The sequence below is a fragment of the Cucurbita pepo genome, chromosome 18 (genome assembly GCF_057944985.1).
Source record: "Cucurbita pepo subsp. pepo isolate OVF chromosome 18, ASM5794498v1, whole genome shotgun sequence".
Lineage (NCBI taxonomy): Eukaryota > Viridiplantae > Streptophyta > Magnoliopsida > Cucurbitales > Cucurbitaceae > Cucurbita > Cucurbita pepo.
In genome coordinates this window covers 7,750,017-7,772,036 of record NC_141815.1, presented here as the reverse complement: position 1 = coordinate 7,772,036, position 22,020 = coordinate 7,750,017, and the positions used below count along the sequence as shown (strand labels likewise).

The following is a 22,020-nucleotide window of genomic DNA, read 5'->3' as shown; positions in this document are numbered from 1 at the left end:
TACAACTATGATGATTAATTAGTTTATTAAATTTAATATAGAGATCAATTGATATTATTTTTAAATTTGTAATAGTTTAGGGTTTGGTATGCAATATGAATCTTATTTTTCAATTATTTAATCTATGAATAAATTTGTAATTATTCTAATTCATATTTTTTTAAAGAATTGTTTATTTTATTTGAATAAATTAGCACCAATGAGCATAGGTTTAAATCATTATTCCTTATATATATATATATATATATATATATATATATATATATATATATATATATATATATATATATATATATATATATATATATATATAATTAAAAAATATGGCAATTTTTAAATTAATAGCTATAAAAATTGCATTTCCTAAAATACCCATAATTAATATTGACTTTCCAACAAACAAATTTTTTTCTTTTATAATATTCATATATATATATATATATATATATATATATATATATATATATATTTAGCATATTAAACTTTTAATTTTGTATTTAATAAATAATTTTATTTATATATATCTACTCGACAAAAAAAATAAAAATTAAAAACTTAAGATTTTAATTAGGGGTGTACGCAAGTTGGGTTCAGAAAATCTTTTGGACCAACTCGAAATTACATTAATAACTCGAATACTGATTGAATACGAGTCAAGTTGGCTGGGTTGGTGACCTAAACAACTCGAACACAACTCACAGTCCAACTCAACCCTATACTTTCAAGTTACTTTTTTTAAATCCTATTTATTCAAAAATGCATATTGCACTAATAACTAAAATCTCATAATGCGCAAACACCAAACATTTATAAGTCACAACATAACAATAACAAATATCAAATATTCTTAATCTTCGTAATAATTTTAGAAGCTGGGTTAGGTTGGAAGTAACACTCTTTTTGAGTTGGTCTTGTTGACCCAACAAAAAAATGTCAACTCACGAACCAACCCGAATTATTGGTTTTCAAAAATTAGATTGAGTTGAGTTGTTCGAATTGGTCAGGTTATCGAGTCATATGAAAACACTAATAATTTTAATAATTTTAATTTCAACATTTACACACACGTTAAACCTGGGTTAATTGAGGAGTAGACGCTATTATTTTATTTTTATTGCAACTATATAATTACTTGTATGGTACTTATGTGGCTAAGTCAAATGACTCGTGGTCCCCAAAATTTAATTAAAATTAAATGCAAATAAAAGTTAGAAAATTCCAAGTCAAACCACATTATAAGTAGGGAAAGGGTAGTGAGTGGAAATCCCATTTAGGTCTTTAAAAAATATAAATACGTATAAAATACATTTAATTAAATGAGTTCAGTTTAAATAAATAAAAATTTTATGAATTGGGTCAGTTCAGTCTCTAAATTATTTTAGATTTAGTTCGGTTTAAATAAATAAAAATTTTATGAATTGGGTCACTTCAATCTCTAAATTATTTTAGATTTAGTTCGATTTAAATAAATAAAAATTTTATGAATTGGGTCAGTTCATGAATTCTGACATTAACTCGAGCTCGAATTTATTGTTAATTTAAAAAAAATATATTTTTACTTATTATACAATTATGAATACAATATTTTTCATTGAACAAAATTTTATTAGTGATTTATTTTGTTTATTTATTTTTTATTTTTGGTTTTTTTCCTATCATTCAAAATGTTCGAAATTGACCAAATTAAAAAATGTAATTAAGGTTTTTTTATTATTATAAATTAAATGAAAGATATAAATTTTGTAATATAAAAATGCCTACATGGCAACTCAACCAACGAGACCACGTCACGAGAGGAGATATGTAGGCATCAGTAACTATTTAATGTATATTATAAATATTAAGATGGTTGACCTTTGACCGAACTCATATTTCTCAATTTCCTCGTTAAAATATCCAACTAATACTCGTATCAATTTAAATCTTAAATTTTCGTAAGGGAAATAATTAAGATATTAACTAAAATTAATCGAGAAATAGTGGTTGTGTGTCATTTATTCTCATCCACGAGTAAGTCAACTAACTAGAATGTGGGTTGTTGTTGGCAGAATCAACTCATGCTCGAGCCTCTGGTCTCATTCCTAACAAAATAGTTTAGAAATCTGTCTATTATAGGCTAAAAGCAAATAAGTAGCAACCACGTGTATAACTTAGGTAGGAAGAATTGACAATTAGTCACGTATTATATAGTACATTTTGAGACGTTTTAACCTTGGTAGGTGTGACATGATTTTAGCACATGGTCATACACTAGACGTAATATGTTAATTTTATATGCACAACTCAACTGGTATAAACACGATAAAAAAGTCAAATGTTTGAATCTCCTAACTTCAGTCCGTAGTGACAAATCTATCATAGGCTTAGGGGGCTCGGGCCCTTGAACTCTAAAATTTTTAGTATGAAAAGATCAAATTAATAAGATTGGAAGACTATTAAGAGTGCTGAAAAAACCCGATCAATGCAATTGAACGTGTACAGTTTGGGTTAGATTGGGTTCAAATAGAAACAAAATTTATGGATTAAGTTGATTAATGGGTTCCACGAATTTATAGTTAATCTTTTAAAAAAAATATTTTTGGTTATGATAAAATTATATATAAATATATATTTTTTATTTTCATTTAATTTTATAATTAATTATTCTCTGACTAATTTTAAAAATAATTTTTAAATATTTAGAAGGTAATTTTTCAAAATATATATTGAAGTTGGGTGATAAATTTTAATTAAATATTTAAAAATAAATAAATAGATGTTTTATGAATTTTTATTAAAAATAAATTTGGAAGAAAGGACTGGAACCACGTAACTACTTAAATTTTATGGTTGGATTAGGTTGGGTTGGGTTCATTGGTAACGAGGGTTGTTTGAGTTCTAAAAAAATTTTTCGAACCATTAAATTGGGTCTAAAAAACGTTCGAATTTGACCCGACCTAACTCAACCCAACTCATGATCACCCTTAAAGACTCTAATAGGCGTTTAAGTCCAAAGTTTTCATTTTTTTAGATCGTTTTTTAATTAAAAAAAAAGATGGTGTAAATTACCACAATACCGTTGATATTTGGACAAAGGTGGTGAAAATACACGTGTTGAATTTCTTTTTCAAACTTCCATAAATTTTCCAATTCAATGATATTAGTTGAACAATATGGTTTTTCAGAGGGTCAACCACGAGTACTCTAGCAACTTCAAATGAAGAAGTGTTCGAGAAGGTTACGACAATATGACTGACAGTTTTGCATCGTTGGATGTATGAAATAAACGACAATAATTATTTAAATTTGCATTCCGTAATTATTAGAAATATGCAGATTTTTGAAGCAACATCTAAAGGTTATTATAAGGTGAAAGTCTTAAATGAACACGAGTTGTCTAACAACCTCAAATGAAGAAGTTGTTCGAGGAGGTTACCATAGTATAAGTGAGAGTTTTGCATCGTTAGATGTTTGAGAGGCCATAAGGACTTGCATGTAAATTTTTTGTCAACATCCCAAGGTTATTATAAGGTTGTTACACAGTACCGACCTCACACATTTGATTGGATTCCTCCTTTATTTCTAGCTCCTTAACATAGGCGTTCTAAAAATTTGGAGCGGAACTCGAAAGGAAAAGCCTAAAGAAGACAATATATGTTAGCGGTAGGCTTGAGCTATTACAAACACTGTTGAACGAGAGAATTGAGCTCTTTAGTGGGTTTTTGAAGTCATGAAATATTGAAATGTTAAAATGTTTTATTAGATGATGATGTTGTTATGCATAAAAGATTTACTATATGTCGCATCGTATTATTAAAACGATGTTTTGTATGTAGGATTTTGAAAAATCATGAAATATTGAAAGAAAAAAAAAAAAACATTCTTCTGCTTCTATGAAATGTAACCATGAAATGTAACCGCCTGAGCCCAAGCCCACCACTACAGATGTTGTTTGCTTTGACCTGTTACGTATTATCATATACCTTACGGTTTTAAAAACGCGTATACTAGGGAGAGGTTTCTGTTAGAAATCATGACTCTCCACAATGGTATGATATTGTCCACTTTGAGTATAAGCTTTCATGACTTTGCTTTGGGCTTCCCAAAAAGCCCGAAGGCAATGAAGATAGTATACATTGATTATGCATGATCCAACATCTCCTCTTGAACAAAGTACGCCTCCCCTTAATCGAGGCTCGACTCCTTTATCTTTTGGAGTCTTAGTCATTTTTTACTATGCCTTCAAGGAGGTTTGACTCCAAAAAACTATTGGCACGACTATGGCTCTAATATCATGTTAGAAATCATGATAAGTTTATGACATGACTCTAATACCATGTTAGAAATCACTCGAATACCATGTTAGAAATCACGATAAGTTTAGGGCATGACTCTAATACCATGCTAGAAATCACGATAAGTTAGGGCATGACTCTAATACCATGTTAGAAATCACGATAAGTTTAGGGCATGACTCTAATACCATGCTAGAAATCACGATAAGTTTAGGGCATGACTCTAATATCATGCTAGAAATCACGATAAGTTAGGGCATGACTCTAATACCATGCTAGAAATCACGATAAGTTTAAGGCATGACTCTAATATCATGCTAGAAATCACGATAAGTTAGGGCATGACTTTAATACCATGTTAGAAATCACGATAAGTTTATGGCATGACTCTAATACCATGCTAGAAATCACGATAAGTTTAGGGCATGACTCTAATATCATGCTAGAAATCACGATAAGTTAGGGCATGACTCTAATACCATGTTAGAAATCACGATAAGTTTAGGGCATGACTCTAATACCATGCTAGAAATCACGATAAGTTTAGGGCATGACTCTAATATCATGCTAGAAATCACGATAAGTTAGGGCATGACTCTAATACCATGCTAGAAATCACGATAAGTTTAAGGCATGACTCTAATATCATGCTAGAAATCACGATAAGTTAGGGCATGACTTTAATACCATGTTAGAAATCACGATAAGTTTATGGCATGACTCTAATACCATGCTAGAAATCACGATAAGTTTAGGGCATGACTCTAATATCATGCTAGAAATCACGATAAGTTAGGGCATGACTCTAATACCATGTTAGAAATCACGATAAGTTTAGGGCATGACTCTAATACCATGCTAGAAATCACGATAAGTTAGGGCATGACTTTAATACCATGTTAGAAATCACGATAAGTTTAGGGCATGACTCTAATACCATGCTAGAAATCACGATAAGTTTAGGGCATGACTCTAATATCATGCTAGAAATCACGATAAGTTAGGGCATGACTCTAATACCATGTTAGAAATCACGATAAGTTTAGGGCATGACTCTAATACCATGCTAGAAATCACGATAAATTAGGGCATGACTCTAATACCATGCTAGAAATCACGATAAGTTTAGGGCATGACTCTAATACCATGCTAGAAATCACGATAAATTAGGGCATGACTCTACTACCATATTAGAAATCACGATAAGTTTAAGGCATGACTCTAATACCATGCTAGAAATCACAATAAATTAGGGCATGACTCTAATACCATGCTAGAAATCACGATAAATTAGGGCATGACTCTAATACCATGCTAGAAATCACGACTCTCCAAAATGGTATGATATTGTCCGCTTTGAGTATAAGCTCTCATCCCTTTACTTTGGGCTTCCCCAAAAGGCCTCAAGTGAATGGAGATAGTATTATTTGATTATAAACCCATGATCATTCTCTAAATTAGCCGATGTGCGACTTTCATCATCCCTAAATTTCCTAATCTACCTTATGGTTTTAAAACGCGTATACTAGGAAGAGGTTTCTACACTGTTCCGTTTTACTCTCCAATCGACGTGGGCTCTCACACTTTTATTCTTATTTTATTTTATTTTTTGTTAGAGTTATCTCCAAATCGATATGTCAAGTCTTTTACATCGTCTTATCGATGTTGATCAATGAACGTCCTTAATCCACATATCACATCTTACGTCGAGATGAAATAATCATTTCAAATTTTAAAAATACGAACGAAAAATTGAAAATTTAAAAAACATAATAAAAATTAAAAATGCATTTTGTATAATTTCCACCAAAAAAAAAAAAAGAAGTGAAAATGGAATGGAATTGAATGTTTAGGACACATACTATGATGGTATGAGTGAAAGCTCAGCTGTTTCCCATTTTGCCCCCAATCACCCTCTCTATCTCAGCTTTCTCTCCAGCCACCATTTCTGCTTTACCTTTTCTTCCATGGAATTGGAGTTCGATCATCTGTTTCGTTTCCTCGTTTCCCCCACATTGCTTCGTGTTATCTACCTCACAAGCATTTCCGAGCTTCAAGATGTCTTCACCATCTGATTGCTTGAAGTTTTGCCGCATTTTTTCGATCAATTGGGGTTTGTAGATGGATTAAAGAAAAGGAATCTGGTGGTTTTTGGAGTCTAGGTGGGTGCATGCCTCGACAGTCTTCACTTTGGTAGTTTCCGTTCTTGCTTGAGCGATTAGAGCTTGCTTTGTTGAGAGCTTGTGGTATTAGTTATTTCTCTAGCTGGACGAACTGTACGCGGACTGACGGAGTGGTTGTTGTGATGATTGATTGATTGATTGATTGATGGAGTTTTAGGTTTTGTCTGAGGTTGTGGATTTGAGAGGCTTTGTCGGAGAGTGATCAGTGTCTGAACGGGTTCATGAATGGAAGGTTTTCTCTTTGAAAATGGATGAGTTGTTGGTGATTATGGCGGAGGTATTGTAATTGGCAACGAGGCGGCGTTTTCTCGTCCGGGATGGAGAGGACGGCTCAGGATCTTAGTAGGACTGGGGCTGTCGAGAGAGATGTTGAACAGGTGCTTTTTTCACATCTTCAATCCTTTTTGTTATGTTTCGACGTAGTTATCTGTGTAATTCAGTAATTCGAGATTCAGGAAAATGCCTATCTTTTTGTTTTGTTGCTTAAATTGTGATGTTGAGCTTAGATTTTATGCCTATTTTTGCTCTCGGTTGAATCATCAACCTTTGGTTCCCTCGGTTATCCTATGTCCATGGTTGTGAGATCTCACGTCGGTTGGGGAGGAGAACGAAACATTCTTTATAAGGGTGTGGAAACCTCTCCGTAGCATATGCGTTTTTAAAAACCTTGAGGGGAAGCCCGAAAGGGAAACCCAAAAGAGGACAATATCTACTAGCAGTGGGCTTGAGTCGTTACAAATGGTATCAGAGCCAGACACTAGACGATGTGCTAGCAAGAAGGCTGAACCTCCAAGGGGGGTGGGCATGAGGCGATGTGCCAGCGTTACTGGGCCTCGAAGGAGGGTGGATTAGGGGGTTCCGCATTGGTTGGAGAATGGAACGAGTGCTAGTGATGACGCTGGGCCCCGAAGGGGGATGGATTGTGAGATCCCAGATCGGTTGGGGAGGAGAACGATTAAGGGTGTGGAAACTTCTCCCTAGTAGACGCGTTTTAAAAACTTTAAGGGAAGTCCGAAAGGGAAAGCCCATAGAGGACAATATTTGCTAGTGGTTGATTGGGCCGTTACAACGGTAGTGAAAATAATTTTGATTTTACCTCATGTTGCTGCCTTTTGTTACCTCTGCTCTCTTCTTTCATCTCCTTCTCTAGTTCAGTTAAGTGATACTTTTGCATCACAACGTGATAAAGGGATTTTGTTTGGTGTGCATTTATATCTCTAAGAAGCACAAGAATTGGGTGTCCTAAACTTTTGTAATTTTGTTAATTGCTAACATTACAAACCCAACTCGAACATACCTCATTGGTTAAGATTGCATTTTCGACCAGAAGATTAGAGGTTCAAATTCCCATCCCCACATATTTTTTAACGAAGAGAGTTGCTAATATTACAAAAAGTAGGCGGTTGAGATTTATCCCAAAATATTTTTTAGTCTTTGCATTCTTTTGGGCTAGTGGAAGATCTTTTTTTGTAATACTTTAGCTTCGGGTCCTTTTCCCCTGTTGTGAATTCATCGTCAACGAATATTTTTCGTCTCTCTTAAAAATAAAAGTAGGTGTTATGAGAGAGAATGTTGTAATGAAGTAGAAATACTAAGGGTGTTGTAATGAAAGAGGAAGCAATATCGATCACACTCACACACCCACAAACAGAAATGAAACAAAGAGACACAAAGATTTACATGGTTCGAAGAGAAGAAATTCTACTACATCCACGGGTAGCAACTAATCTCAACAATCAAAGTGTTTACAAAGTGTATATCTTACACTCTCACACTACAAAATCTCTCAACAAAGTTCCTCCCAAATGTCACTCAACGAATACAAAATGACACTCAAATTCAATACATCTCAACCATCCTAAACAACCCTTTATATAGGCATAGAAGCATTAATGTCATACATGAATCAAGATAATTCATGTATCAAAATGGAAGATGAACCAAAAAAGGTTATGAACCAAATAAAGAGAGATGTACGAAATAAATGAGAGTTATGAACCAAAAGGGTTATGAACCGAATAAATGAGAGATGAATCAAATAAATGAGAGTTATGAACTGAACAAATGCCAATACATGTATAGGAGATGCATGAACCTATTCTTCATGACAACTTACAACAAAGGGAACTTTACATGGAAGAGAAAAGGATAATCAGGCTTCATTGGTTTGGAGTGTCATAAGCCCTCAGTCTTGATACTTTAGGGAAGATCATCTTAGTTGATTGTAGGGAAAAGGGTGGAGTATTGTATTATTGAAACTTCCATGTGGGTTAAATTAAGATCCACACCTCTAATCTTCGATTTTCTAATACACCTGGAAATCCATCGATAGGGTGAAACATGTTGTTTATGCTCATATATCTACCAAGGTGGGTAATGGTACTTTCTTTTGGAAGGATGTGTGGCTGGGTAGTACAAGCCTTCAATATCCCTGATTATGCCTCTCGCTTAGAAAAGAAGCCACCATTGTCAACTCATGGAACATTCACGCTGAATCTTGGAATTTCCACTTGAGAAGAAACCTCATGGGTGAAATTGCAGATTGGGCCACCTTATCCTCCCTTTTACAGCCCTCCAGTGCCTCTGCAGAGAGGATAGACGGTGCTGAAACTTAGAGAGGGAGAATCTCATGAGTCGCTATCAAGTTGGTTTGAACCAAGGTCGAGCTTCTTTGGATAAATGCTTCTAAAGCTATTCTCTCAGACACTTGGCTAGAGCATAACCAAAGAATTTTTTAGGATAGATTTTATTCATGGTCAGATGGCTTCAAGCTTATCAAGATCAAAGCTTCCTGATCTAATGAGAAGTGTTGTTTCCTTTTAAAAAATAGATTTTCCATATTATTCCAAGAGTTTGTTTCTATGCTTGGTTAATCTAACTCTGGTTTACCTTTCGTAAAGTTTATATATGCAAGAGCACACAAGAATTTTATGATAGATTCTCCATGCTTTATGTTAATCTTTTAACTCAAAAGTTAATTTGGTAATGATGCTGAGACAGTATTTTTGCCTCTTTATTATTCTTAAAGGCCATTACTGCTTTGAAGAAAGGAGCCTACTTGCTCAAGTATGGAAGAAGAGGGAAGCCAAAATTTTGTCCTTTCCGCCTTTCCAATGTGAGTACAGTCTTGTTTTTCCAGATGAAAAAGGAATACAAAAGCGTGCAAGAGCTTATTGTTTAAGTGCATAACTCTTCAACTACTTCTATTTGTATGATCTTTTATTGCTTATGATTAGTAGTAAACCTTTGGGTTTTTCTTCCGGTGTATTTTCTACCTATTTGATGGATGTAACCATGAGATGATAATTTGTTGTTTCTTCATATTTAGGAGAAACAAATGAGCGAAAAGAGTGCATTTAATACAACCCAATCGTGAACTTGGCATTACAAAGGCACTAATGACCAATATATTGAGTTGGCGTTGCCAAGTCTGTATCTTACAGATTATATTTATTGAAGTCTATAAAATAGGGTTTAGGAGTTTAGGCCCATCAGTCTTGTTACGAGTGTGCATAATATCATAGCTAAGTTCCTGGATAAGTAGTTATAGGAAACAGCTCTTTGCTTTACGTTTACACGTTCCTATCATTTCTCCTTTACGAGAAATTGTTTAGTGGCAGATGTATTTTATCTTTCTAGGATCTCTCCCTTTTTACGTTGGGATTTCGTGGTCAATTGTCGGTAGGAAATGATGGATGTTATGGCTCTCTTATTCGTTTTTGGAGTTCTAACCTTGTTGAGGGTTTTTGTTGTAGTTGGTTCTTGCACATTCTGGTGAATCTTTCCCTCTTTTGAGTATGTTTTTTTCTTCGTGAAAGGTGAAATTTTCAAAGAAGGTTACATTATTTAGCAAGTCATTCACGGAAGAGCTAACACTTTGGATTAGTAATTGAGAAAGATGCTCTCTTTGACCTGATCATTTTGTTGCATTCTTTGTTGGAGGGCGGATGATGATCTTGATCATATTCTTTGGAGTTGTGACTTTCTTCGGATGTTTTTGAGTTTTTCTTTGAAGCGTTTGACTTTTAATTTGCTAAACATAAATGTTAGAGGGAGATAATCCAAGAGTTTTTTCTCCATTTACCATTTCAAGAGAGGAAGTTTTTTTTGTGGCAATCAGGTGTTTGTGCACTAAATCTTTAAGGGAACGAGGAACAATAAGATCTTTAGAGGGTTGACAAAAACTCGAGTGATGTCTGGTCCCTCGTTAGGTTCTATGTTTCTCTTCAGGTGTTGTTGATGAATATTTACCTTCATGCATTACTACTTTTCATAAATATGTATGCCTATTCATATAATTCTATGCAAGAAGGCATATAATTGTAATCTCTTTTCTTTGTGAGGTGGTGGTTTTAATGGGTGGATATTGAATTAGCCATTATTCAGCTTGTCTCTGAATTTCCCTTGCACTCCCATTGCAAAGATTCTGAGTAATATCTTTATGGGTTCAGGATGAGTCTATTCTGATATGGTTCTCGGGGAAAGAGGAGAAGCACCTTAAGCTAAGCCACGTCTCTAGAATTATTTCTGGGCAACGGACTGTAAGTCTCCAATTCATGATAACTGTTAGTTGCTAGTATGCAATTCAAATTAACTATTATTTGTGAGTATCCAATTCAAAATAATAATAATTTGCTGGTCTGCAAATCAAATAACTATTTTTTGCGGATGTTTCTCATGATATTGCTTGAAGGTCCAATATTAAACTTTAATGTTATTGTATGTGAGTGAAGAAGGTAAGATAGTGTTAGAACCCAATTATCTTTTTGAATTTTATTATTGTAAGAGTTGCTTTTAGTGACAACTTTTCAGTTTCAATTTTATAGTTAAAAGTTCACGATGCTAATGGGTTGTCATGTTCATATCATTCTTTACCTTTTTATTTTCTTAGATAAGAAACCATTTCATTGAAAGGAAAGAAATTACAAAAGCATTCGAAAGAAATCACAAAAATTTTGTCCATTTGGAATGTATAACTTGATGATCTTTTTCTCATACCTAGTCAATATCCTTGTTTAGGTCCAAAATAAATTTGAAGATTTCTATGGGGTAAGCAATAAGTTGTGTTCCTGACATGCACTAATTAATTGTGGTTCTAATTTTTCAGCCTATCTTTCAAAGATATCCACGGCCGGAGAAGGAATGTCAATCATTTTCTCTAATATATAATGATAGATCGCTTGATTTGGTGAGCGATTGTTTCACTTATTTACACTAGTACTGAACTTCTTTTTTTGATGCTTTTTGGTGTTCTGTAAGAGCTATTTGGTACATGAGTAACTCTATTGTGTTCTTATGTATAATGTACTAGATATGCAAGGATAAAGATGAAACTGAGGTCTGGTTTAGTGGCTTAAAAGCATTAATTTCACGTATCCATAACCGAAAGTGGAGAACTGAATCACGGAGTGATGGGATGCTGTCTGAAATAAATAGTCCTAGAACGTTTACACAAAGAAGTTCTCCCCTGCATTCCCCATTTAGTAGCAATGACAGCGTGCAAAAGGTATATATTTCTTTAGTATTCCAGTTCTCAGAGTTTTCAAATCAAATTAAATCAATCTATCGTTACATAAATTTTCAGGAAGCTGGAGAGCAGATTAGACTTCACAGTCCTTATGGAAGTCCTCCAAAATATGGTCTGGATAAGGCATTATCAGATGTAATGTTGTACAATATTCCTCCTAAAGGTTTCTTCCACTCAGATTCTGCAAGTGGTTCAGTTCATTCTGTATCATCTGGAGGCTCAGATAGCATGCATGGCCACATGAAAGCAGTTCCGATGGATGCTTTTAGGGTTAGTCTATCTAGTGCTGTCAGCTCATCAAGCCAAGGTTCAGGACATGATGATTGTGATGCCTTGGGGGATGTTTTTATTTGGGGGGAAGGAACTGGTGAAGGTGTCCTTGGTGGTGGAACTTGTCGAGTTGGAAGTTCTTTTGATAGCAAAATGGATTCTTTGCTGCCAAAAGCCTTGGAGTCTGTTGTAGTACTTGATGTGCAAAACATTGCCTGTGGTAACCGTCATGCTGCCTTGGTAACCAAGCAAGGTGAAGTTTTCTCCTGGGGCGAGGAATATGGAGGCAGGCTTGGGCATGGAGGAGATTCTGATGCTCCTCATCCAAAGCTTATTGACGCCCTCAGTAATTTAAACATTGAGCTAGTAGCTTGTGGTGAATATCATACATGTGCTGTAACACTTTCTGGTGATCTGTATACATGGGGTGATGGCACCTATAATTCTGGCCTTCTTGGGCATGGAAAAGAAGTAAGCCACTGGGTTCCAAAACGAGTAACTGGGCCCTTACAGGGCCTACATGTATCATCTATCTCTTGTGGACCTTGGCATACAGCACTGGTGACATCTGCTGGAAAATTATTTACTTTTGGTGATGGCACATTCGGTGTTCTTGGTCATGGAGATCGAGGAAGTATTTCAATACCTAGAGAAGTGGAATCTCTCAAAGGTCTACGTACTGTCCGAGTTGCTTGTGGTGTTTGGCATACAGCTGCAATTGTAGAAGTTATGATTGGAAATCCAGGTTCGCATAACAACTCTTCAGTGAAGCTGTTTACTTGGGGAGATGGAGATAAAGGTCGGCTTGGGCATGGTGACAAAGAGGCAAGGCTTGTGCCTACTTGTGTTGCTGCCCTTGTTGAACCGAACTTTTGTCAAGTCGCTTGTGGACATAGTTTAACTGTTGCACTTACAAACTCTGGCCATGTGTACACTATGGGAAGCCCTGTTTATGGTCAGCTAGGGAATCCTCAGGCAGATGGAAAGCTCCCAGTACGAGTTGAAGGAAAACTCTCGAAAAGCTTTGTGGAGGAGCTGGCTTGTGGTGCATACCATGTTGCTGTTTTGACTTCTAGAACTGAGGTTTTCACATGGGGCAAGGGGGCGAATGGCCGTTTAGGTCACGGCAGCACCGAGGATAGAAACACTCCGACATTAGTTGAGGCTCTTAAAGATAAGCAAGTTAAAAGTATTGCTTGTGGCACCAATTTTACCGCAGCTATTTGCCTCCATAAGTGGGTTTCAGGTGTTGATCAATCCATGTGTTCTGGTTGCCGCTTACCATTTAACTTTAAACGGAAACGCCACAACTGTTATAACTGTGGTCTTGTGTTTTGTCATTCTTGCAGCAGTAAGAAGTCTCTAAAGGCTTCAATGGCACCAAACCCCAACAAAGCTTATCGTGTTTGTGATAATTGCTATCATAAGCTAAAAAAATTTATTGAAATGGGCGCTTCTTCTCAATCTTCACTGAGCAGAAGAGGAAGCATTAATCATGGATCGACTGAACTTGTGAATAAAAATGATAAGTTGCACGTGAAATCACAGGCTCAACTTGCTAGGCTTGCTTCAGTCGAATCATTTAAGCAAGTGGGAAGTCAATCTTCAAAGAAAAACAAGAAACTGGAATTTAGCAGCAGTAGGGTCTCGCCAATTCCTAGTGGAGGTTCCCAGCGGGGAGCTCTTAATATCTCTAAATCTTTTAACCCCGTCTTTGGAACTTCAAAGAAGTTCTTTGCTGCATCTCTTCCTGGATCAAGAATTGTTTCTCGAGCTACATCTCCAATATCTAGGCGTCCCAGCCCTCCGCGTTCAACTACTCCTACTCCTACTCTTGGAGGGCTTACCTCCCCAAGGATTGCTGTGAACGATGCTAAAAGCACGAACAACAGACTTAGCCAGGAGGTTATTAGATTAAGGGCTCAGGTAACTTCTTTCATCTTTTTGGTTGAATTACAAATATAGTCCATCGTTTCATAGGTACTAAATTCTAACTTTCTCCTAATCATAGGGATCAAAATTGTAATTTAACACATTGTTTTCTGCTTTTAGATCCTTATTGGCATTTATATGATTTGATTAATTAAGACTGCAATGACGTTGTTGTTATCATTTAACAGAAGAAAATCCCAAATTTATTCACATGGTGTTTCCTTATTATTATTGTTTATTTCTCTAATCAAGGTGTTTCCTTATAACACAAATTTATGTGTGAATGGGTTACAATGGAGGAGTTGCCTGTAATCTTCTGATAGCGTTGTCTTTGGCATGTGATTATTTCATTTTCTATATGAGACACTATTAGGTTTATCCCTCTTCTATTGACTAAATAATATCATGTTGGAGAACAACTTTGCTCAACCGAATATTCTCTCAGGTTGAAAGCCTTACACGCAAGGCACAACTTCAAGAAGTTGAGCTAGAAAGAACAAGTAAACAGTTGAAGGAAGCAATATCAATTGCAAGTGAGGAGGCTGCAAGATGCAATGCAGCCAAAGAAGTGATCAAGTCACTAACTGCGCAAGTAAGTTGGTTTATTATGAGCTATTCTAATACTTCATGGTTTCCGTTTCTAATAACCATGAGGCTAAAGTGCAGGAACTGTATTTCTTAATTGTTAGTTAAAAAAACTCCAAGATGTCGAGCTTGTTTGTTTTGTTCTGTTCCATCTATTTTCATTTGTCATTTTTTCAGTTCGTTTTGTGGAAGTTTAATTCATCGATCTTTAAGAAATCCGAGTTATCTTGCCTGTGTTGTGTGTTTTATTCCAACAAAGCATTTGTTTTCAAGATACATGATGCATTTCAGTCTTACCCTTAATGTTATACGAGAATTCAACGGAAAATTTTCAGTAAACACTAAATTTTTATCAATCGGGTGGTGAACAGCTGAAGGAAATGGCTGAAAGGCTGCCAGTTGGAGCTGCCCGTAACATGAAATCAACTCCTGCCTCTTTCAGCTTCGGTTCAACCTTCAATCATTTGATCAACACCTCTATGGACCAATTAAGTGGTCAAGCAACATCCTTGGAAACAGACTCAAACGGTTCATGTGTCCAGTTGCTTTCTAATGGATCAGGCACTGCAAATAACCAGTCTTCAACTCAAAGTAAATCGAGTCAATTGGATTCAGCAAGGAATGGAAATAGAATTAAAGAAACTGAATCTTGCCAAGAAGCAGAATGGGTCGAGCAAGACGAGCCGGGTGTATATATTACACTCACCTCACAATCAGGAGGTGTCAAGGATCTTAAGCGAGTTCGTTTCAGGTAAGCATGTTTTAGCCAATTCTATACCCGGTTTCCATAAACTAATGCTGCAGGTATCCATGATTCAAGTATACCTCATTAGACTAGAAAGAAAAATAATTTTTTTTTTGAAGAGAAATGGTTTACCAACAAATTTTCCTTTTCATTTCTTATGATTTCGTTTTTTTATGCAAGCAGTCTACTACTTTATAATCTTTTCTCCATGCAAAACTTTCTCTGAACTTTAAATTATTGGTTCAATGCAGTCGGAAGCGATTTACAGAGAAGCAAGCAGAGCAATGGTGGGCAGAGAACCGTGCACGAGTTTACGAACGATATAACGCACGTGCCATGGATAAGTCTAGTATAGGCATTGGAGGTGAAGAGTTGACTCATTGACTTATATGCAAACAGCCACAGAAACCAAATCATTTTGTACATGGAAACAAAAGGTTTGTTCAATTTCGAAGCTCTCTACTTAACTGGATCATATTGACCATTAAGATTTAGATTGGAAGTACTATGACGATAGGGGTTTTAAGAAAGGGACAAGAATTAGTAGAGAATTAGAAGGAAAATTAGATGGATTTGATGATTTCTTCTGTGTTTAAGGTTTAGTGTTCTCCTTTTTCCATTCTTCCCCTGCATGGTTGTGTGAGGGTTATGAGAAATGTAAATACAAATACTGCTACTTGCTTTTTATTGATGAAATCAGTTGCTGTATAAATTCTAAGAGCATCTTCTCCTCTCTCTAGTTTATTCTAAATCTTTATTATTTGCATTTATTCCAACATATAATTATTGAGTGAAGTTATTTGTTTAGATTCATCTGTAAATGGGTTTGTTTTTAGTTTTCTATTTTTAAAAATTATGCCTATTGGTATATCTTATACTTCTTGAAAATTGGCACTTGTCGAAGTTGCTTTATCGATAAGGAGAGAGCTCATAATGATCTTTGAGAAGAGCATCTTGATAAGGAGAGAGCTCATAATGATATTTGAGAAGATCACAAGGTGCTGATAGGTGGGAGAATCTTTAGGTTTTTGTGAAAGTGATGCCCCAGACCTGACATGTCGGAGTCTCATCCTTTCTTGATCTTTTTCTTCCTTAAATTCAATTATCGTAATCAAATCGTCATTAGCCAATTTTCAAAGAAAAAGATTTTTTAAGCTGTGAAATCCAATATCGGTTGAAGACGAGAACAAAGCATTCCTTATAAGAGTGTGAAAATATCTCCCTAGTAGATATGTTTTAAAAACCTTGAGGGGAAGCTCGAATAAAGAAAGTCCACAAAAAAGAAAGTCCAAAGAGGACCCTATTAAAACGAACCATATTAAAAATTTGCTAATTTGCTGAAAGAATGTGTATAATCTTAAGTAACTACCAACGCAGGAAAAGGTTCATAACATCATGTTTTTACAAATTGAAATAGGTAAAATACAACAGAATCACAGAACAAATCTTAGTAATAGCTAAACAGCATCATACATCAAAGTTCTTTCAAGTATAGTAATTCTAAAACAGGATTTAATCAGACTGTGATCTCTAATGTTCAAAGCAAGTAATTGGCTCACTTCTTCCTGGAAACAGCAGCAGCAATGCCACCAGCAATCAGTCCAACAGCAGTTGCTGCAATGCCGATGCCGATCACACCGTCTACATTCCAAGCAATAGTCATAACGAATGAAAATGTTCAGTTTTCGAGGAATTATGATTACGTTCGGATAAGGAAAGATGAGAAGTATGGGAGAAATCGATACCTTTGGTGATCTTGTCCTCGATCGACTTCTTCAGTGTCCTTGCCTGTCTCCAGTCAGGTGCAATCTGAGAATCAAACACACCAAAATGGTTGAACTCCAAAAGTTTTAAGAATCAATCATCCATGGTTCATACAGAAAAGAAGGGCAGTTGCTAGGGGGTCAGATTCGTATAAAGACCGAATTTACGCCTTTTTGCATTACAGTTATAGGCTCGAGTATTAAGCTCAGGTATTATTATGCATAGAAATCCATGCCACGGATGAGATCGTACCGTTAGACATTGTTCTACAAGATCCCTACTCCTAGAGTAGTCACCACTTCTGAAATACCCAACAGAAAGAAGATAAAGCTTCTCTCTCATCTTCAATGGGCTATCATCACCAGATAGCGCAGCTGCATAGTAAAGAAATGACAGAAAAGGGAGAAAGTTTTACGAACAGTATCAGACGAGTAACTAGCTAACTATACGTTAACGTTGGCACTTTGAAGGCTCACATTTTGGAAACTCGAAGTTTATAAAAAGAAACAAAGATGTTCAATTCCTCGAAATACTTCACCTTCAAGCATTGCTATCCCGCGTTGTACATCTTCGGGTTGCCTCGAATGAACAAGTGACCAAGATAAACGCATGATGCTTTCCTTCAACAGCTCATCAGATGAGCCCTTTTCGGCGTCAGCAACCTCTCTTTCGCAACCCTGCAATGCATCACCATATCGACTTAAAAAGGGGTGTCATTCAAAGAATAATAAGAGAGATGGCATTATTCAAATAAAGATTAACAAAATAAAGCAGTCACAACAAAAAGTTTGAACTTCTACTTCATAACTATACAATGGAGGTAAAGATATGTAACAGCCCAAGCCGAAGCCCGCTGCTAGCAGATATTGTCCGCTTTGGCCCGTTACGTATCGCCGTAAGTCTCACGGTTTTAAAACACGTCTGATAGGGAGAGGTTTCCACACCCTTATAAGGAATATTTTGTTTCCCTCTCCAACTGACGTGAGATCTCACAATCCACCCCCTTGGGGGCCGAACATCCTCGTTCACACACCGCTCGGTGTTTGGCTCGATACCATTTGTAACAGCCCAAGTCCACCGCTAGCACATATTGTCCACTTTGGCCCGTTATGTTTTTGTCGTCAGTCTCACAGTTTTAAAACACGTCTGCTAGGGAGAAGTTTCCACACCCATATAAGGAATGCTTCGTTCCCTTCTCCAACTGATATGAGATCTCACAAGATATGACAAAGCCATAGAGAAAAACAAGAAACTACAGCTCCAATGATATACATTCAAATCATGCTAAACTTAATAAATATATAATAACTAATTGAGAAAACATGACAAAAACTGTTTTTGTAAATCTAAAACACAAAACAATTCTATAATCTGATACGAACGGGCATAGAATTTTCAGGATAACTTTTTTGTTCTTCTTTCCTTCTTTAATGACTATGGATATATGAGTTAGACTGCTCATACTATAACAAAGATTATGCCTGCATATGCCATCTTGTAGTCTGATACAGAGAAGAGATAGCTATCAAGAATGAAGAAAATGCAGGGATAGAAAAATCTAGCCTTAAAACTACCCCCGCATGGACAAGATCAAATGAGTCTCCAATAGTCTTAGCTAAAGAACCAAGTAAAACTGATTGTTCCATTAAGGATGACATGCTGAAAATGAAGGCAAAGATTAGTGAAAGCAATAATTTAAGTAATACCCGCGAAGAACTGCGGGAATCATTGGATCCCACGATTAAAATCCAGTAAACGATGTTCAATCTTGCGGATTAAGAACAAGAACACAAGCCCTAAACACAAGGAGGAATCAGTTTTCGTTAAAATTTGAAATATTAGGGCACAGATAAACGATTCGAAAGGGGGAAATTTCAAGTTTAAAGTCCGCACAGCCACAAAACGAAATTGAATAACTTCATAAATTATTCATCGGATTATACGGAAGCTGGAAGAATTAAGAGAATTTCACTAACGATTAGAACACAGTTTTGCAGTACAAACGCGAAGAATTCATACCAAAAATTCACTTAAACACTACAAATATGGTTCATTAAGAACCCAGCAACCTGATTTCAGAAACAACTCGTAATCTAAACAAGAAAATAAATCAAGCAACTAAAAGATGAGTAGAGAAAGAAGAAGAAAGTAAATGAACATACGGCAATGACATCGCGATCGCACCACGGTATGTGATCGCCGCCGGAAAAGAAATTGGAGACCGACCCGAAGAATTTGCTGACCTTCGCTTCCATCTTTTTCTTCTAATCTTCTTCTGCGTTTTGGGTATTTCAAGTGATACGGATTCCCTGTGTTCATCTTTTATGGTAGCCACAAGGAAAAGACTTAAATGAGGGTTTTTTTTTCTTTTTCTATAGCTTCAAGATTAAGTAATACCCCGCCTTTGATCTTTTGGTGAAGAATATCGATACGATCATGAAAAGAGTCGAGATACAAGAGAATATTTAGAAATTTGGATGGATCCGTTTCACTTTTGACTACTCAAATTTGATGAACATTGTTCGAGTTTGAGTCCCTTCAAGTTTACTTGTTCTTGAACTAAAAAAAACTCTTCAGATTCGGCTCTGACATTTTTCGAGAGAGGTTGAGGTGATGTTAGTAGTTGTCTTAGATTCGACTTTATTTGGACTTAAAATCACTTACTAAAAAGATTTAAAATTTGAATTTAATCACGGATCAAAGATGCTGCATGCTAACGATCTTCAGATGGAGAGGGATGAGGAGAAACCGAGTGAATTTAACATCATCATTAGCTCTTTAAAGGATACGTATCGCCCGGTAGTTTACTGTTTTAATTGCGAGTGTCATGACATCATTACGAGGGGAGCATTGTGAGAGGAAAACTTGGCCGAGAATAAACCATTTTAGCATTGAGGCATATCATTGGCATCTCCACTAACCAAAGGTAAGCCGACAATATTGAAAAGATTTGTGTGATCGAACATCTTTTTGCTTTGTTTCCTGTCGGGTTTCTATGAAACGGCTTGGATGAATTCAATAATCGACAGTCATGATGCATCAATACTAAAATGGTTTATTCTCCCGAGACTAGAAGTGGGGACCAAAACCATGTCATGATGTTATAACTTAGTGGGGTACTTAGTATTCCTTAAAATACTCAAGCAAGCTACGTGCTACTCTCATTTTTCAGGTAAAGGTAAAACACATTTGTACGGATGATGACATTGCGGTGACGACTATAAGACTGAAATTAGGATAGATGCATTCATATCGTCTCTAGTCCTTAGGTTAAATCAATACATTGTTTTATTCTTACTTTATTTTAAGTTGTTTTAAAGATTATATTATGAACGTTCAAGTCTATGACATCGTTTATGAAATATTCTAAATGTATGTTTTCGCACGGAACCATGCCAGTTTTAAGACATTATTTTTAATAGAAAAATAGGGTCATTATAATTAGAATAGTTGTGGACTAGGTTGGATGAATTAAATGAAGCATAAATATCAGGTAAATGTCGCCCTCCGTGCGGTACTATTTGCTACTATGATATTCTAGTGAATTTTCGTGATACATGTACCTACAATTCATGTTTGCTATATTGTTACGATTATATGTGTAACTCTTAGATACTAGAATATATCATGTATGATGAGCATGCATGAAAAACCACGAATATTTAAGCACATCTTATAGGGTATCCATAAACAGGATAAGTATGGAAATACTATATGCATCATTACACTGAACCAAATTTTTAATGTGAGACCTCATGTATGTTGTATGTCACACAAGCATAAATTACTTCTCCGATATGTTGCAATAAACGTGTAAAGTATGATATTATACATGCTCCACTACCTCATAGTCAGACCTAGGAGTACCTATACGAGCCCACATAATGGGTTCATACTCGTATGCGTGAATCGTGTGTGAATAAGTACCATGCATCCAATTTTACTCATAAAAGAAAGTAAACCCCAATGAATAGTTACAAAAGTAGGTTCCACTAAATAAAGGCAAGGGCCCATGTACGAAAAACAGCTACACAGCTACAGCTGAGGAGGCCAGGTAAGAAAGTAACACTGGATAGTTTTCCGTATTTATGTCATAATTTTATTGTTAGGTCGATTAGTAGCATTTTCATCTTTGAGCTTGACAGAGGATGATATGAATCGGGAAATCTCAATGTAACGACCCACCCCAGATCTACCGCTAGGAGATATTGTCCTTTTTGGGCTTTTCCTTTCGAGCTTCCACTCAAGGTTTTAAAACGCGTCTATTAGGGGAAGGTTTTCACACTCTTATAAACGGTGGTTTGTTCTACTCCCCAACCAATGTGGGATCACACTCAATCATATAATATTAATGCTACATTAAAAAGAATCAAGCTTCATTTATGCAACAAAGGTTTCAAATACTTCGAGTGAGATTTCATTTATTCTTAGATGGTTACAGATTTATGATAGATAATCGAAAATTAGATTTATGGTGATTTAATTATGGTCAAAGAGTATAAGAGTTTTCATTTCGAGGCAATGCTATGTATGTTGTTTTCGTAAAGTAGAATTGGAAAATGTAGAAAAAAGAGCATTTGTGTTTTTTTAGCCAAAGACTAATTTGATTTGCCGTTTGCATGTTTAGAACCATTCAAGCTTGACAGTATCTATAACACCCGCTCCTCGACAACGCGATTAACAGGAGTTACCATCGACATCGATAACATTCCGACAACCAATCATAAATTTTAAAATATT

General features: G+C 35.7%; 2 protein-coding genes across 2 annotated transcripts; one reads left to right on the top strand and one right to left on the bottom strand.

Moving 5' to 3' along the window:
• The first annotated feature begins 6,146 nt into the window (after positions 1–6,146).
• On the top strand, positions 6,147–16,248 carry LOC111779991 (PH, RCC1 and FYVE domains-containing protein 1-like). The gene is made up of 9 exons (XM_023660219.2): positions 6,147–6,834; positions 9,486–9,572; positions 10,909–10,998; positions 11,565–11,645; positions 11,769–11,963; positions 12,042–14,180; positions 14,632–14,778; positions 15,143–15,522; positions 15,768–16,248. Exons 1-9 carry the CDS (start codon positions 6,775–6,777, stop codon positions 15,898–15,900), a joined length of 3,312 nt encoding a protein of 1,103 aa, XP_023515987.2. The 5' UTR covers positions 6,147–6,774; the 3' UTR covers positions 15,901–16,248.
• Positions 16,249–16,849: 601 nt separating this feature from the next.
• LOC111779650 (mitochondrial fission 1 protein A) lies at positions 16,850–19,603 on the bottom strand. The gene is made up of 5 exons (XM_023659745.2): positions 19,443–19,603; positions 17,819–17,957; positions 17,533–17,654; positions 17,262–17,325; positions 16,850–17,157 (listed from the first exon to the last, which is right to left on the bottom strand). The coding sequence occupies exons 1-5, from the start codon at positions 19,533–19,535 to the stop codon at positions 17,072–17,074; spliced, it is 504 nt and encodes a 167-aa protein (XP_023515513.1). The 5' UTR covers positions 19,536–19,603; the 3' UTR covers positions 16,850–17,071.
• Between the last annotated feature and the right edge of the window lie 2,417 nt (positions 19,604–22,020).

Excerpts from the sequence above, each read along its gene's own strand:
- LOC111779991 (XM_023660219.2), top strand. The coding sequence starts at position 6,775 with ATGGAGAGGACGGCTCAGGATCTTAGTAGGACTGGGGCTGTCGAGAGA. Across the intron at positions 9,573-10,908 it reads GTCCTTTCCGCCTTTCCAAT|GATGAGTCTATTCTGATATG; the intron begins GTGAGTACAGTC and ends TTATGGGTTCAG. Across the intron at positions 14,779-15,142 it reads TCAAGTCACTAACTGCGCAA|CTGAAGGAAATGGCTGAAAG; the intron begins GTAAGTTGGTTT and ends GGTGGTGAACAG.
- LOC111779650 (XM_023659745.2), bottom strand. The coding sequence starts at position 19,535 with ATGGAAGCGAAGGTCAGCAAATTCTTCGGGTCGGTCTCCAATTTCTTT. Across the intron at positions 17,958-19,442 it reads GCGATCGCGATGTCATTGCC|GGTTGCGAAAGAGAGGTTGC; the intron begins GTATGTTCATTT and ends GATGCATTGCAG. Across the intron at positions 17,158-17,261 it reads CGAGGACAAGATCACCAAAG|ACGGTGTGATCGGCATCGGC; the intron begins GTATCGATTTCT and ends CTTGGAATGTAG.